This window comes from Drosophila simulans, chromosome X (assembly GCF_016746395.2).
Source record: "Drosophila simulans strain w501 chromosome X, Prin_Dsim_3.1, whole genome shotgun sequence".
NCBI lineage: Eukaryota > Metazoa > Arthropoda > Insecta > Diptera > Drosophilidae > Drosophila > Drosophila simulans.
This window is the reverse complement of record NC_052525.2, coordinates 17,131,496-17,146,414: the sequence shown is the minus strand read 5'-3', so window position 1 is coordinate 17,146,414 and position 14,919 is coordinate 17,131,496. Positions and strand designations below refer to the sequence as shown.

General features: G+C 49.5%; 2 protein-coding genes across 5 annotated transcripts; one reads left to right on the top strand and one right to left on the bottom strand.

The window, feature by feature from the left end:
- Positions 1-278: 278 nt before the first annotated feature.
- LOC6726272 (O-acyltransferase like protein) lies at positions 279-3,367 on the top strand. The gene is made up of 4 exons (XM_016174091.3): positions 279-771; positions 832-1,555; positions 1,657-2,590; positions 2,661-3,367. The coding sequence occupies exons 1-4, from the start codon at positions 438-440 to the stop codon at positions 2,799-2,801; spliced, it is 2,133 nt and encodes a 710-aa protein (XP_016039820.1). The 5' UTR covers positions 279-437; the 3' UTR covers positions 2,802-3,367.
- On the bottom strand, positions 2,930-14,915 carry LOC27206341 (spectrin beta chain). Of its 4 annotated transcripts, none has more exons than XM_016172436.2 (8): positions 14,712-14,914; positions 4,991-11,234; positions 4,731-4,927; positions 4,487-4,655; positions 4,083-4,133; positions 3,860-3,966; positions 3,633-3,799; positions 2,930-3,547 (listed from the first exon to the last, which is right to left on the bottom strand). In XM_016172436.2, the coding sequence occupies exons 2-8, from the start codon at positions 11,037-11,039 to the stop codon at positions 3,361-3,363; spliced, it is 6,927 nt and encodes a 2,308-aa protein (XP_016039819.1). In that variant the 5' UTR covers positions 11,040-11,234; positions 14,712-14,914; the 3' UTR covers positions 2,930-3,360. The 4 variants fall into 4 exon arrangements, with proteins under 4 accessions (XP_016039819.1, XP_016039818.1, XP_016039817.1 ...); XM_016172435.2 differs by having other exon boundaries at positions 14,716-14,914; XM_016172434.2 differs by lacking the exon at positions 4,083-4,133.
- Positions 14,916-14,919: the final 4 nt, after the last annotated feature.

Genomic DNA, 14,919 nt, shown 5'->3' with positions numbered 1-14,919 from the left:
TAGTGACGAAGCGCACCAGGTAATGTGCACAGACGACTACTATGGAAATAAAAGTTAAGAGAACTTTTGATAAGCCATCCATATATTCGGATGTAAAATCCACTCGTCGTAACAAAAATAAATAACTGAACTTTGTATATTCGAGGTGCGATCATTACTAGTTGTTATTTGCTTTACTACTATTTGCAGTATATTTATTGTTTTTTTAATAGACTGATTATGTTCCTGAGTGCTTATTATTAGTGTTTACGATTTCAAGCATTGTTTAAACCAATAAAAGTAAAAGTAATTTCCGAGACAAATGGGTTATCCGTGCCCGTACCAGGTAAACCTCAGTCGAGGAGTCCAACATGCTGTCATTGGTGCTAACTGCAAAACAAGCTAAGGTTTAGTACGGATGTGACCATAAATCGACTGATCGGATCTTAAAAAGCGTCATGGATCACTCGGTCCTAACTAAACGGAGGTTATGTGGGTCGCATAGACTTTGCTTCATCCCGGGCACAGAATTAGTTGTGCGACGTCCGTCGTGGAGTACTGAGGTGTTCTGCCATCCATCCAATCCATCGATCGTAATCATGCTACTCGTTCTGCTCCTTATCCAAATTATCGCTGTGCTCGGCGATGTCGATAACTGTGAACCGAAGTTCCTGGCCAAGGACCTAATTGTAATGGTTGCCCAACGTGAAAACACCACACTGTCCAAGTGTGAGGAACAGCTGCTGGAACTGCGAAGAGCTTGGCAAGATCGCCAGTCCTGGGCACTGAAAGGTAGGTGTGAGAACTTTACAATTAACTTTACAATTCATATGGCTTATTCGCATTAACTAGCTGTTGACGCCTCCGGCGGGGGCTACGCCAACTTTATGATGGGCCAGAGAGCCTGGCTGGGCAACAGATTCACCTGCCGCGCCGTCAATGAACCGATGCTCCAGGACATGACCATCAAAAATCATCGTCTGCTGCGCGAGGTTTCGCCCATTCAATTCCACTATTTGGTGGCCTACATTGAATCCAATTCGCCGTGGCAGCTGGAGGTGACCCTCAAAAAGAATCCCCTGCTTCACATTGGCCTCTGTCTGCCCGCGAGCTGTGACGTCCCGGAGGTGGAGCAACTCATCCGAAGATCGATGGCCAAGGAAGAGTCATTTCACTGCTGGGATATGGATGCTAAGTTGGCTTATGCCAAGAAGCCGGAGCTTAAAACCCATTTCTTTGATAGTGGAGCTGTGCAAATGTTTTGTGTAGTGTTGGGTGTGACCCTACTATTGACCCTCGCGGCCACCAGTGGTCTGGCCAAATACTCACGCATCCTGGACTGCTTCGATTTCGGCTACAACTGGCAGCTCGCATGGAAGCCGGTGAATCCCAGCCTGGAGAATAGACCCGTCAACGGACTGAGGGTGCTCACCGCCTTCTCATTGATTGGCGTCCATGTGATCTGGTACAAGTACTTCTCCGTGGATCCCTCGGTCGAGATGCTCGGCAAGTTGTCGTCCATGACCATGCGGCATACCTACTGGCCCAGCATGGTGGAGATCTTTTTTGTGGTCAGGTGAGGTTGGAATGCGAGTTTCTTTAGATGAAAATAGTCCTTCTAAACGAGTAACGTATGCTCAAGCCAGCAATTGATCGAAACTCTTCTTACCATCGCAGTGGCTATTTGACGGTTTTGAATTTCATCAGGGATGACCAACTGCAAAAGGATATCGCCAGCGATGGAATCCTGGGTAACGGGCGTCGCTACCTCAGAGAGTTTATCCATCGATACTGCCGTCTGGCTCCGCTGCAATTCGTGATCGTACTGATGGGCGTGGTGGTTATAGAGTATCAGCGTCAAGTGTCCGTCATGCAAATAACCGATCCGCAGGACGAGCTGTGCCGACTCAACGCCGTACGAAACGTTTTCTTCATCCAGAATCTGTTTCCCATTCAGATTATGTGCGGATCGTGGACCTGGTCGCTGGGCTGCGACATGCAGCTCCACATGATGGCGATGCTGCTGCTCTTCACGCACACCAAGCACCCAAACATGGTCAGGTGGATAATCCGCCTGCTGCTGGTGATCAGCGTCCTGTTTTCGAATATCTTTATGGAGGTCAACGAGGTGGGCGCCAATTTCGAGGAGATGTATCACACCAACGAGTGGTCGTACATGAGTCCGTTGATCCGCATGCTCGCCTACATGATAGGCGGCTCCTATGCCTTCTTCCAAGTCAAGGGTACTGGCACTCCCTTTGATTTGGTAATGCCTAATTGGTGGATCAGACTGGGTGCAATTGCGTTCATTGGCTGGCTGGTGAGGCAGGTGACCATGGATCAACTGCCGCCCATCAGAATCATTCTCTGCTTCATGGTCGTTCTGCGGATTCTGGTGAGCACGGCGGCCAGTCACCTCATCATTTGCGGCACCAAGTCGGACAACAGCGACTCATATGCTCCTACCCGCTGGTTGCTGGCGATCCTGCAGTCGGAGCAAGTGCAGCGGATCAGCAAGTTTACCTACGCCATCTACCTATTGAATCCCATTGTAATCATGTACGTCTACCACTCCTTTAGCAATGAAGTGTATCCGGACAACACCATGATGGTGAGTCACTCACAAATCTCACTCATGTTTATTGGGCTCCATATGATCAATCCCTTATTTTTGCTTCTAGATAATGCTGGCAATCTCCTGTTCAGTGGTCTGTTACCTTTCGGCCGTAGTAATGACGGTGCTCTTCGAGATTCCCTTCAATCGGCTGACCAGTCTGATGATTAAGTCTAGATCCTCTCCCGCAAAAAACAAGAGCCAGTAGATCATCCCCGAAACTGACGGATATTTCGCTTAAGAATGACAATCGAGAAACCTTGGCAATAAATTGCGCTTCGATTGCCAAAATCGATAAGCGATAGCGGTAATTGATCAATTTGCCGGCAATTGGTGTACTTTAAAGGAATATTTCGTTTATTTATCGAATACATTGAAATGCATACACGAGTTGGTTTCCTCAAATTTTTTGTTTGTTTTTTGTATTTTTTTTAATCTTTATATTACTTTGTATTTGTTTAAATAAATAAGATACATACGTTTAATCATAATAGCAGTATTTATCGTGCAAATTTGATAAGCATAATAATTGTTTATGTTTTGCTTGTTCTTCTCTTGCAAGTTTTTGTCGGTTTTTGTTTTTTCTCATTACGAAATAAGTTTAAATATATGAAAAAAAATATATATATATTTGCTTCTTCTTAATTTTTGCTGTATAATTTGTTGTCGTTTTGCATTTGTATTATATCATTTCTTGTTCATTTCATGTTATTTGTTATTTGTTTTAATTAGCTGCTCTTGCTTATGGTTGCGTTACGGCTGTTACTTTACTTTTTCTTTAAAGTAAAAAACGATCTGCGCTTTGGTTCATCCTTTTGTGAGGTGGCGGGCAGAGTCTGGGATCTGCTGGCGGCCACCGCTGTCGAATCGCTCTGGGCTTTCAGGGAGGTCACCCACTGGGACATCTCGGTGTCGTCATGGGCCTGCAGCAAGAACAAGGCGCCGTTGGCGAGCCTGTGTGGCGAATGGGTAATGGAGAAAGAAAGTATATCCGATAAGTATTTGGGTATGCCGAATACGGATCATTTCTGCTACTCACTTGACTCGCAGAACGTGCTTCTTCTTGGTGTAATCACTGGCAATTTCAATGGCAGCGTTTTGCAGATCGTAGCTGGGCTCACCGCGGAAGGTCAATTCGGGATTACTCTTATAACCCTTCTGATCTTTGTAGAACGAAATGCGTCCGGCCCTGGCAGCCATGTATACCTGACAAACAGAAACGTTCATTGGTGATTAATTCAAAATGAATAAAGTAAATCGGTTTACCTTATCCCAAGATCGGTTGGAGGCCTTCTTGGTGGTGGAGTCCCACTCGTGCTTTCGTGTCACATATCCTTCGTGACCCTCGCCGGCGCCTGGGGTTCCGCCTCGTTCTGGGGATCACACGATAAATTAATTAGTTTGGCGTTACATTAACATTAAATATAAACACAAACGAAATGAATAACTTCCATGTAATCACTTAGATGCGAAAGGCAATGCTTTATACCTGTTTGGATCTCGACAACGCGCTCGAACTCGACGGCCGTGTCTTTGGCGGCTTCATGGGTTTAAGTTGATTGGTTAGTTGGTTAATCCGTGGCAGGATGAGATTGGTTTGAGTTTGGTTAAGTAGGCATGATTGAATGACAGAAAACGTTTAGAGATATTTTTGTTAGACGAGATTCGCAACGGGATCTTGAGTACTATCTTGACTGGGGTCTTGACACTGCGGCTGGGATAGATGTGGATATGGATTTGGGTGCAAATCGGGCAATGGACAACTGGACTATGATATAGTTTTGTTGAAAATAAACATTCAAAATGTTGGAGCTGTATTCCACAAATGTTGAATGCCATTAGTATTATTTTCAACAATCCTATGTATACTACGTAACAGTTTATACTGCATACCTGAATCGTCGTGCGAGGCTCCAACATCCACGTCGTCGCGTCGCTCAGCCTCTCGTTTAGCCTGTTCCGCCGCCTCCGAGGCGGCCTTGGCCTCCTGCTCCTCCTTGATGCGTTGTCGCTCAGCCTCCTCCGCCAGCTCCTGGCGCCTCTTCATTTCCTTAAGCTCAAACTGAAAGCGAAAATGGTCGTTTGAATGTTATGGGTTATCCGAACAAAAATATAATCCCAAGTATTCCCAACTCACTGTTGTCAAACGCTCAAGAGCACTGAAGCGCTCCTCTTGGGCGGCGGCAGACTTTTCAAAGGCCTCGTGCTTCTTAATCAGGTTCTCCACCTCGTCGATTGTGTGGCCCAGCTCCGAGGAGAGCAGGTAAGGCTCCTGGGCGATCAACCAGGCCTCGGCCACGGCAGCGTCTCTGGCGAACTGGTACACCTCCAGGACTACACGAATGCAAAAACGGTGATTAACAAGGGCGGACGTTTTGAAATATAGAGGTTACTCACTCAGCTGGAGATTCTCCCAGCGCTCCTCCCAGCGGCGGAGCAGGGCATTGCGGCTATTGCTCAGCGTCATGAGGCGATCCTTGATGTCGGCGGAGGCGTAGTGGTTGCGGGTGAGCAGCTCCTTGCCCAGCGAGATGCACGCACCGAAGTTGTCCTCCCGTGTGTCGATCTCGGCCTTAAGGCTCTGGTGATTGTTCATCAGCAACTCCACGCCGGACACGTCGCGCGGCTTCTCTGACGTGTTCATTTGGCGGACGAGGTCCTCCATCCAGATCATCAGGATGCGCACCATGTTAAAGAAGCGGAATAAGTCGCCTGTGTCGGCCAGTTTCTGTTTGCGGGCATCGCACATAGCCTGGAGGTTGTCCCAGGCATGGAGCACCTCCTGTTCCCGATTGGTGATCTCCTTGGCCTTGTCACCGGCATAGGCGTCCTGCAGCTTGGCGGACTCCTCCTGGATCTGCTGGACTTGTGAGTATAGGGTGATGAGGTCCTGCAGGAAGTTGTAGTGCTTGCGCTGCAGCGTCGACACGGAGCCGGCATCGCGTCCCAGTTCATCGGACACACCGTGCTGCTTCTCGAGAATGCGTCCCAACACATCCTTGCAGTCGTGGAAGAATTTGTGCAGCTCCCGGGAAGCGGCCAGCATCTGAGTGCGGGTCTCGATCAGCTCCAGCAGATCCTGCCACGATTCGTTCAGGTTGTCCTTCCATTCGGCAATCGTGGCGGAATCAGAGTGTCCGGCCTGGATGAGATTATCGGCAATGCCGTTCACCTTGGCCACGCGCTCTCCGCCAACGGCCTCTGTGTCGCGGGCAAACTCGTTGAAGCGCTCCGACAGCAGGGTGACGTGGTCAAAGTCCTGGCCCAGTTCCTGGGAACCAGCGACCACCTCGCGATCGGTAATCCATTGCTCCAGATCATCGACCTCGCGGCTCAGCATGAACAGCTGCAGAGCCTCGTTGAGGCGAGCCCTCCTCTCCCCAGCCAGATCCTTGAGACCAGCGTACAGCTTATCCAGCTGCGATTGCTTGACGGCCACGGCATCGCCAGAGGAGATGTCATCCCCGCTGAACTGACGCGCCACCTCGCCGAGCTGGCGAATGGTGTTGGCGTAGTCCTCCACGGATTGCTCCAGGTTTTCGTGCTTCTTCATCAGGTTCTGGGCACTGATCTCGTCCTTGCCGCGATCCTCGACCATCATGTAGAGCTCCTGCTCGCTCATCCAGGACTCCGCCTCCTGGGCATCGAAGAAGTACTGTTGCACCTTCTCCGACTCCAGCAGATGCTTCCGTCGGTTCTCGATGGCGTCCTTCAGCTCCTGCCACTTCTGGGTCAAATCACTGATCAGTGCTTCGAACTTCTTGGCATCCTCGTGACCCTCGTCGATCAGCTTGCGGCCATTGTTGCAGATTGCATTGATGCGCGGCTCGTGGTTATCGATCTCTGTGGCCAGCGACTGGTTCTTCTTCTTCAGCACATGTACGTTGAACAGGGAGTTGCCATAATCCGGTGAGTTGGCCACCGGCAGCTTCTCGTCGATCCACAGCTTCTCGTCCTCGACATCGCGACAGAACTGGAAGGCCTCCTTCTTCTTCTCCAGCGCCTTCTGGCGCTCCAGAAGCGGCGCCTTGATCTTCTCAAAGCGCTCGAGCACGGCCGTCTTCTTCACCACAATCGGTTCGATCTTCTCCTCGGGCACAGTCTTCTGGAGGTATTCGGTCTGCTTGTCGATCTCCTCCACTTGGCGAGCCTTCACCGCCATCTGGGTCTGGATAACCTGCTGCTTCTGCATCAGGATGTTCACGGATGTCAGATCGTTGGCAGTGTCTCCGCTGACAATTTGCTTCTCCAGGTCGGTGATGTAGGAGTCGATGTCGTCGCATGTCTGCTGGACAAGCACCTCGCGGTTGGCGTCGAACAGCATGGCGCCCTTCTCCTTGGTGTGCACCTCCAGGTCGTCGAACTGCTTGGCCAGCTCCTTAAGCTTAGGCTCGATGACGTCCTTGAACTCGGGCTTCTCCTTGGACAGCTCCTGGGCGGACTTCTCTGCCTCGAATAGGCGCTCCTTGTTGGCGGCAATCTCTGCCTCGAAGGCCTGATGGCGCGTCCACTTGGAGTGGATGGTCTTTGCGCTCCTGTACGACTCGTCCTGTGAGGTGGCGTACTTCTCCTGCACCCACTCGGCCAGCTCCTCGAGATCCTGCAGGAACTCGTGCAGTTTCACCTGATTCTTGAGCTTCTCGTGTTGGTCCAGAGCACGCTGACGGTTGTCATCCCGACGTCCGGTAATGTTCTCCGCACGCTTGCCAATCTTTTCCGCATCGAAGTGATTCTTCTCCACCAGGGTGTCGGCCACCTGCAGCAGGCTGTTGATCTTGTCGTCGTTAGCTTCCATGGTGGTGAGGAAGGCCTCATGGCGCTTCAACTGGTTCTCAGCCTGCTCCAGGTTGACTGGGGTATCGTCCTTGCTGAGGAAGTGCTCCTGCTGGCTTAGCAACACCTCCGTCTGGCGGGCATCGCGGTTGAACAGTTGCTGGTCCAAGCTCTGCGACAACAGCACCTGTCTGTTCTCCCACATCTGGTGCAGCTCCTCCCAGCCATCCTTCAGGGCATTCAGGCGCTCCCTCAGGAACATGTACTGCGGATCGTCTGAGGTGCTTCCCTCGGTAGTCAGCCGCTCGCCGTACTCCATCATGTTCTTGTAGTCCTCAGTGTAGTTGTCAATCTCCTCGCGGATCGATTGATGCTGGTTCAGAAGCTTCTCAGCCTCAGGCAGGGAAGTGGGAGTGTCCTCGGAAGCTACGTCTGTCTGGGTCTTGGTCAACCAAGTCTGGAAGTGATCCAGATCGCGCAAGAAGCGATGCAGATCGCCGGCCTCCTCCAATTTCGAGTCGCGCTCCTTGAGCATCTGGGTGAGCTGCTCCCAAATCAACTCGATCTGGGCAATGCGCTCGCGGATGATCTTGGCCTCCTCAGGATGCTCATCCTCGATGCTGTTGGCCTCGCGTTCCAAGCTCGAGAGCTTGGCCTGAATGGCAGCCAAATCGCGGTCCATGCCGCTGAGGCGACGCTGCAGGGTCATCACACCGGTCAGATCCATCTCCAGACTGTCGGTCTCGGTGAGGATGCGCTTCTTGTCCTCAATCCACGAAATGGTCTCACGGCACTCAATGTAGAAGGTCTGCACGCCATGGGCGGACTTCAGATCATCCATCTTGGCCTCGGCCTTCTCGCGCAGTGTCGACCACTCCTGGTTGAGGTGGTTCTGCCTCTCCAGAATCTCATCGGAGTTGGGATGCTCGACGTGGAGCAGCTGGCGGGCCAGCTGATTAACAACGGCCACGCGCGATGCATTGGCGTTCATTTCCTTGTCGAAGCCCTCGAAGCGATGCTTCATGATCTCCACATCCTCGATGTCCTTGCCAGGAGTCATCGTGTCCAGCATCTTGGTCTTCTCCTTGATCCATTGCTCCACGCCATCCGCTTCGGACATCAGCTTGTACAGGCTGAGGGCGTCCAACAGTCTCTGCTTGCGCAGCTTGGCCAGTTCGGTAAGCTCCTTGTACCGGTTGTCGATCGCCTCCAGGCGCTTGTCCACATTGGCCTTTTCTGCCTCGTTTAGCTTCAGGCTCTCCGCCTGTTTGTGCAGGGCATCGATCACTTCGGCGTAGTTCTTCAGCTCGTCGGCCACGTCCTTGTGCTTCTTTAGGAGGGACTGTACGTTAGCCTCGTCGCGACCAACATCCTCGCTGGAAACAATGCGCAGGGTGTCCAACATCCAGTTGTCCACATCGTCGGCATCGGCAAACAGCTGGAAGTACTCGACGGCATTCTCCAAGCGCTGGCGGCGGTACTTGGTGAGGTCCAGAAGATGGTCCCACTTGTTGAGGATCTCCTTCAATCGATCCTTGATGCGATCGGCACCAAAGTGACCCTCGGTGATCAGCTCCGAACCGACCTTGGCCACATTTTGCAGCTGGGGATCGTGCGACGTGATCTCCGACTCCAGGGCCTTGTGCTTGCTGAGCATCAGATTGACGGTGGTCAGGTCGTGACCCACCTCGTCGGTGGATACGATCTGCTCCTTCTCCTTGATCCAGTTCTCCTCGTCGGCGGTGTCCCAGTAGAACTGCCAGAGTTTGCGGCTCTCCTCCAGGCGGCTGCGACGTTCCACGGCCAAACGGACCAACTCTGCGTAAGCATCCTCCAGTTGCTGGACGCGCGAGACAATGATCTCGGGATCGCAGGGTTTGTACGACTCTGGGTCGTCGCTCAGGAACTTCTGCGAGTTCTGAACCACCACCTTGACGCGCTCACCCAGGATATTGATATCGGCTTCGACAAGCGAGTGCTTCTGCAGCAGATCCTCCACGCCCATCAGATGCTTGCCATAGTCGTCGGTCATCAGCAGCTGCTTGATCTCCTCCATGTTGTCGAGGATGTACAGCATCTCCTGGAAGTTCTGCTGCAGCTGCAACGAGATCTCCAGGCGCATGCGGCGCGCTCTGAGAAGCTCAAGCAAATAGGTCCACAAGCGCATAACGTTGTCCTTGCGCAGTAGGATGCGCATCACATCGTGATAACGCTCCGATTCCAGTTCATCGCAAACGGCAACCACGGCCTGGACACGCTCCTCGTAGGCGAAGATGTCGGTTTCGATGGCCTCGTGCTTCTTGGCCGCCGCCTCAACGGCCGCCAGATCGAAACCAAAGTTATCCTGACTGACCAGACGTTGATTCTCCGACAGCCAGGTCTCACGCATGGACGCCTTGCGGTCGAAGCGGGCGGCTAGCTGCTCCAGTTTCTCCTGCCGGATGAGCTCCTCACGCAGGGCCAATTCGCGTTCGTGCTCGGCCTTCTCCAGACGCTCCCAGGCCTTGTTGATGTCCGAAATCATCTTGCCCTCTTTGGGTGTGTAGGGCTTCTGGTTGTTGGCCCGCATCTTGGACTGCAGGGTGAAAAGGAGCACCTCGAGGTTGCCCTTTTCCACAAACTTGGGCGGCTTCTCGATGGTGCGGTAGTTGGAGAACTGAGCCAACTGCCCTTGGACGCCAGCCAGCGAGTTTTCGAACTCCCGCTCGCCCAGCGACTGGATGGTCGTTTCGATCCACTTGAGCAGATCGCTTGTGAAGTGCTCGTAGTCGTGGACCATTTTATCGTTCTCCATGGCAATGCCAACCACCTTGCCGATACGCTTGCCCTGCACCGTCTCCTGCTTGAGTTTGCTAAAGTAGTGATAGTAGGTGACCACGTAGGTGATGATGGACTTCTCATCCGGATGCTCGACGAACACATCCTCGGCGTCAAGGAGCTTGGCCAGGCCCAGTTTGTCCTCGGCCACGTCGAAGGCATTGTTCAGGTTGTGGATGGCGTTCGTCTTCGAGAGCTTCTCGAACTGAACCAAATCCGGACGGTGTTTGTGGATGATGGCATTAAAGGCCAGGCCATCGCGCCACGAGGTGGTGAAGTTGCGCACGTTCACATTGTGATAGCCGGCAGTCTTCATCTGGCACCAGAGCAGCAGGGCGTCCTTGGCGGACTTGGTCTCCTTGTTGTCCACCTCCTCGATGGTGATGTCCTGGATCTGGAAGCGCAGGATGATGGTCCAAATCAGGCCCAAATTGAGGGAAGCATTGCCATCGACTATGTCATGGGAGCCAATATTCTCCAGATGAACGCGCTGTTCGCGCAGGAACTGCAGCGCCTTGTCCACGTTCTCCAGGCAGTGGATACGCATCTTGCCCTTGGTGGGCTTGGGCAGTCGCTCGCCGGAGAGGACCTCCAGCAGTTTGATCAGGTGCTTGCCATCCCGCATATCCACATAGAGATCGGCAATGCGGCAGTTGACACGGCACAGATGCGAGTTGACCCACTTGGTGAATGTCTTCTTTTGCACACTCTCACGCTCCTCGGCCAGAGCCTTGATCCTGGACCGCTCGAACAGTCGGGAACTGGAGTTGCCGCCATCGTACTCGTACTCATCGATGTACTCGTTGCCAGGACCCTGGCTGGGATCCCAGCGAACAATCGAAATGTCCGTCGTCATGGCTGGGGATCTACGGTTTCCACAGTGGTTTCGTGCTTATTAGTTAGTTGATAGCTGCTAGTTTATACGTCTTAGAGTTTCTAGTGTTGGTATTTGTCGTTTCGTTTCACGGGAGCTCGCCACTCCTTCGTTCGTCGTTCCTACAAGTTTATCCTTTAAGTCCAAACCGAATGTGTTGCCTTCAGAAGAGAATCACTGGAAGAGGCGGTGGGAAAATCGGTTAGATAATTGTCAGCAGTAGCTGGTGATTCATTTGTGTCAGTTTTGGGTTTGGTTTTGGGCTGCCATGGCATGGGATGGCGTCACGCGGGTCGCCGGGGTCACCACTAGAATGTCCGATCGTAATTGTCACTATGACTTAAAGCGATTACATCACTCTGTGGCAAAAAAAAAAACAAAAAAAAAAGAACACATAAAACTGGGGCGGCCCTCCCCCAACCGGATTCGAATGGCAAAACTGTGAAATTGCAGGAAATTCAATTCACAAAAACCATCGAAACGGCAGACAAAACGAATTATATAGCAGACGGTGGTGATGTGGGGGGTAAAAAAGATATAGGTACATCTGTATATGTGTGTATAATGTATCCACATAACAAGTAGCTAATTACTGAGGGTTTGCTTTATATGCGGGTTTCATTCATTCGGGGGTGTCGTCCATGTAAATGCATCAGAAATTATCGTACTTAATTGTCATTTAATTGCTCATTCATTGACAAATAGTGTACTGTTGGCCCTCAAAGAGGTGCATTTAACAATTTCTTGTTATTGATTTTATAACACTATAAATGCTTGTTCTTTTTTTTTATAATTAGACTAACAATAAAAAGGCTCAAAAACATACGTATATCGTCGTAGCTAATAAGTTTTAGCTTGAATGCTAAAGTTCGCTGCTATGTGTATGACCTCAACTGTGAGCACACATCGCACATTTCACATTTTCATAAATCATATTCATGCTGGGCCCATTCAGTTTCCATTTTTCCATCGACGAGCTTTTTGTTTTACGTGTGTCCCTCCCGTATGTCTATCACTCATTTACATGGGCTTGTATACTGGTATTTCACTGGTTTTTTATCGACGTAGCCGACGATTTGAAATTACGACCTATTCACACGGCAGTTGGCCCTCGAAAATCCATTCGGTTTCACACATCGCAGCGTTTTTCACACTTTTGCAAGCTTTTTGGGCTGCAATGAAAATGGGCGAAGTACTTGGGCTGTACTTTTTCCACTTGATATATTATTTTTTGTTTATTGCCGCACTTTCTCCGCGGCTTTCACATTACAAATTAGGAGAACACAGTTATTAATGCAGAACTCAAAATTACCCCAAATAAAATACTGCCTCTCTACAATATTTTTAGTTAAGTTATTCGAAATTTTATGTCAGTTAATGTTTTTATCTTTTATTCATTCACAATATTTTATTTACAGTAAATGCAATTCACTATGATATTTTTGAAAATTATTTGTAAGATGAATAATGAATTCTTCAATGAATGACCGCAACTCGATTAGAATAACAATTTAATTGCTTGATTAAGGGAATTAAGTAATATAAGCTTGCCGACCTAGGACAAAAATAGAATCACCGATTGAATCAGGCCCCTTTTGCTGTGTATAACAGTGGGTTTTTGTGCTAATGTCCTTTGACCTTTATATCCATTCGCGTTTGCACAGGTGCCGGGGTCATTCCCTTCTACGCACACAACAACAACAAAAGCAGCAAGCATAACTTTTTCCCATCGCTTCGTTATCGTCCTCCTCCACTCTTCGTTCCTCGCTCTTCCTCTTCTCGCTTACACAATTAACTAAGCTGCTGATTTCATTTGTACTAAGTTTTATGAGAGCACCGCGACAACAACACCCAAAATGAAAAACATCAAGAACCATAGTGCGAGCGAGAATTGTTAAAACAAACAAAAGCAAAATCAGCACACACGCACACGCTCGCAGCAGCTTCTATCTTAGTATTACGTAATATTTTTATTAAAACGAAGCTTAAAACTTTGAGAGAGCGAGAGCGAGCAACAACAAAACTGGAGCGCAGAGCGATAGATAGAGATGGAGAGAGGAGAAAGAGAAAGAGGGAGAGTGTATTGTATCTATGTATCTGTATCTGGAAGGTGGTGCAGTTAGAGTAGGAGTGCTGGAAGTGGAAGCGAGCAAGGGATAGAGGGGTGGAAACTGCACAAGACGCTCTCACGGGCTAACTCTCTCCCTCTTACACACCCCATCCACCCACCCCACCTTCCCCCTTTCAATTGTTGGTGCTTTCTAGACTTAATTATGATGGCCGATCCGATCCTCTTGTTTCCAGTGTGAGTTCATCACAGAGAGCGATGAAGAGAGACACAGTGTGAGCGGAAGAGAGAGAGCGGGGCGTGTGTGCAACTGCGAGTTCAATTAAACAGGCCAAGAGTTCAACTTTGGAAACTTGGAAATGAAACCACCACCAAAGCTGAGGCTTCGCTAAGGAAAAACCAGTTTTCCCTGCCATTTATGAGCAAGTTAATGAGTTTTCGGCGATCAATTGATTGAATGCCTGTATGTTTGTAGGTTTGGGTGCGGGTGTGTGTGTTGTGTTTACAACTGTACGTGTGTGATTTGTCATAAACAACAACAATGCAACAACAACATCAGCGACAAGGTGAAACACAAACAAACACATAATCAAACAAACATTGGGCAAGTGCAGCTCAGTATATTTATATCTTTTAACTCGTAACTTCGAAAAGGAACTTCAACTCGTGACCTCAGAGGGGCGGGGTGAGAAGGCGGGTGGGCGGAGTGCAAGGGAAATGGGAAATGGGGAGTGTGTGTTATTTTTAGCCGATGTGTTGGTGAGCACGTAACTGTATTTCAGCCAAGTGCATAGGCGTATGCGTATCTACGGGAAAGAAAAAAGAGCGCACCGCTTGTATTTCATAAAACTCACAAGCACACGGAACCTCAACGTATGATACACATGTATATATGTATATAAATATATATCTCCGATTAGGCGATAGCCGTGTTCTTCGCTTTTTATCACCAACGGAACGAACAACTGACGCAAACGTTACTTAAGGCTTGCGCTTCTTCTTCTTCTTGCACAGCACCATGTCATTCATGCGTTTAATTCACAGCTTTAGAGTTTTGGCCCCGCCATTCGGGCACATTTACACCAAGTAATTTAAAAAATAAAAAAAAATGCGAACTACACTCTTCCAATTCGATTACTCGAACAAACATACACACACACTCACGCACGCTACGCGCTCTCAACGAAAACCGAATGATGTCATCATCGGCGGCAGAGGCAGCGACGCCGGCAGCGACGGCGACAGCGTCGAAATATATGAGTTAGCAGGCAATTTTAATCGATGATGTTTTTATTATGTACGTAGAAATGTATGCGAGAAATCACTTGCTTTTCATATTTCAGCACACTTTTAATTCTCATTCCCAAACCAAAAACACACACACACACAGGCACACCAAGAGTAAGAGTCGCTCACACATTCGTTAGATACTTTTTGCTCTCTTTTGCCACTTCTGCCTTTTATTGGTGGCTCCTTTTTCGTGGCCTATTCACTTGGGCGTTGGTCTATTTCACATTTTCAACGTTCGACCGCTTGCGTTTCGAATTTCCCGCCGTTTTCACTGTACTGCGGCGACTTTCACTTACCTACTCGATAATTTTGCAGCTCCGCTCGCCCTAATTGATTCATAAAACACAGTTAATTTCATAGATTTAGCACGTTCGACTAAAAATCTTCGGTCTGGCGGATGAACTTCACTTGGCGAGAATGGAAAAAATGTATGTATTCAAAACATCGCGTTGCGAACGAGTGAACGAAGTGAACCAGCGCGAGAAGACGCTAAAAAACGCCTAC

Coding starts and splice junctions, on each gene's coding strand:
- LOC27206341 (XM_016172436.2), bottom strand. CDS start 11,039: ATGACGACGGACATTTCGATTGTTCGCTGGGATCCCAGCCAGGGTCCT. Junction 4,928..4,990: donor CTGGGAGAATCTCCAGCTGA/GTGAGTAACCTC, acceptor GCATTCGTGTAG/TCCTGGAGGTGTACCAGTTC. Junction 4,134..4,486: donor AGCCTCGCACGACGATTCAG/GTATGCAGTATA, acceptor AAACCCATGAAG/CCGCCAAAGACACGGCCGTC.
- LOC6726272 (XM_016174091.3), top strand. CDS start 438: ATGGATCACTCGGTCCTAACTAAACGGAGGTTATGTGGGTCGCATAGA. Junction 772..831: donor CCAGTCCTGGGCACTGAAAG/GTAGGTGTGAGA, acceptor CGCATTAACTAG/CTGTTGACGCCTCCGGCGGG. Junction 1,556..1,656: donor GAGATCTTTTTTGTGGTCAG/GTGAGGTTGGAA, acceptor TTACCATCGCAG/TGGCTATTTGACGGTTTTGA.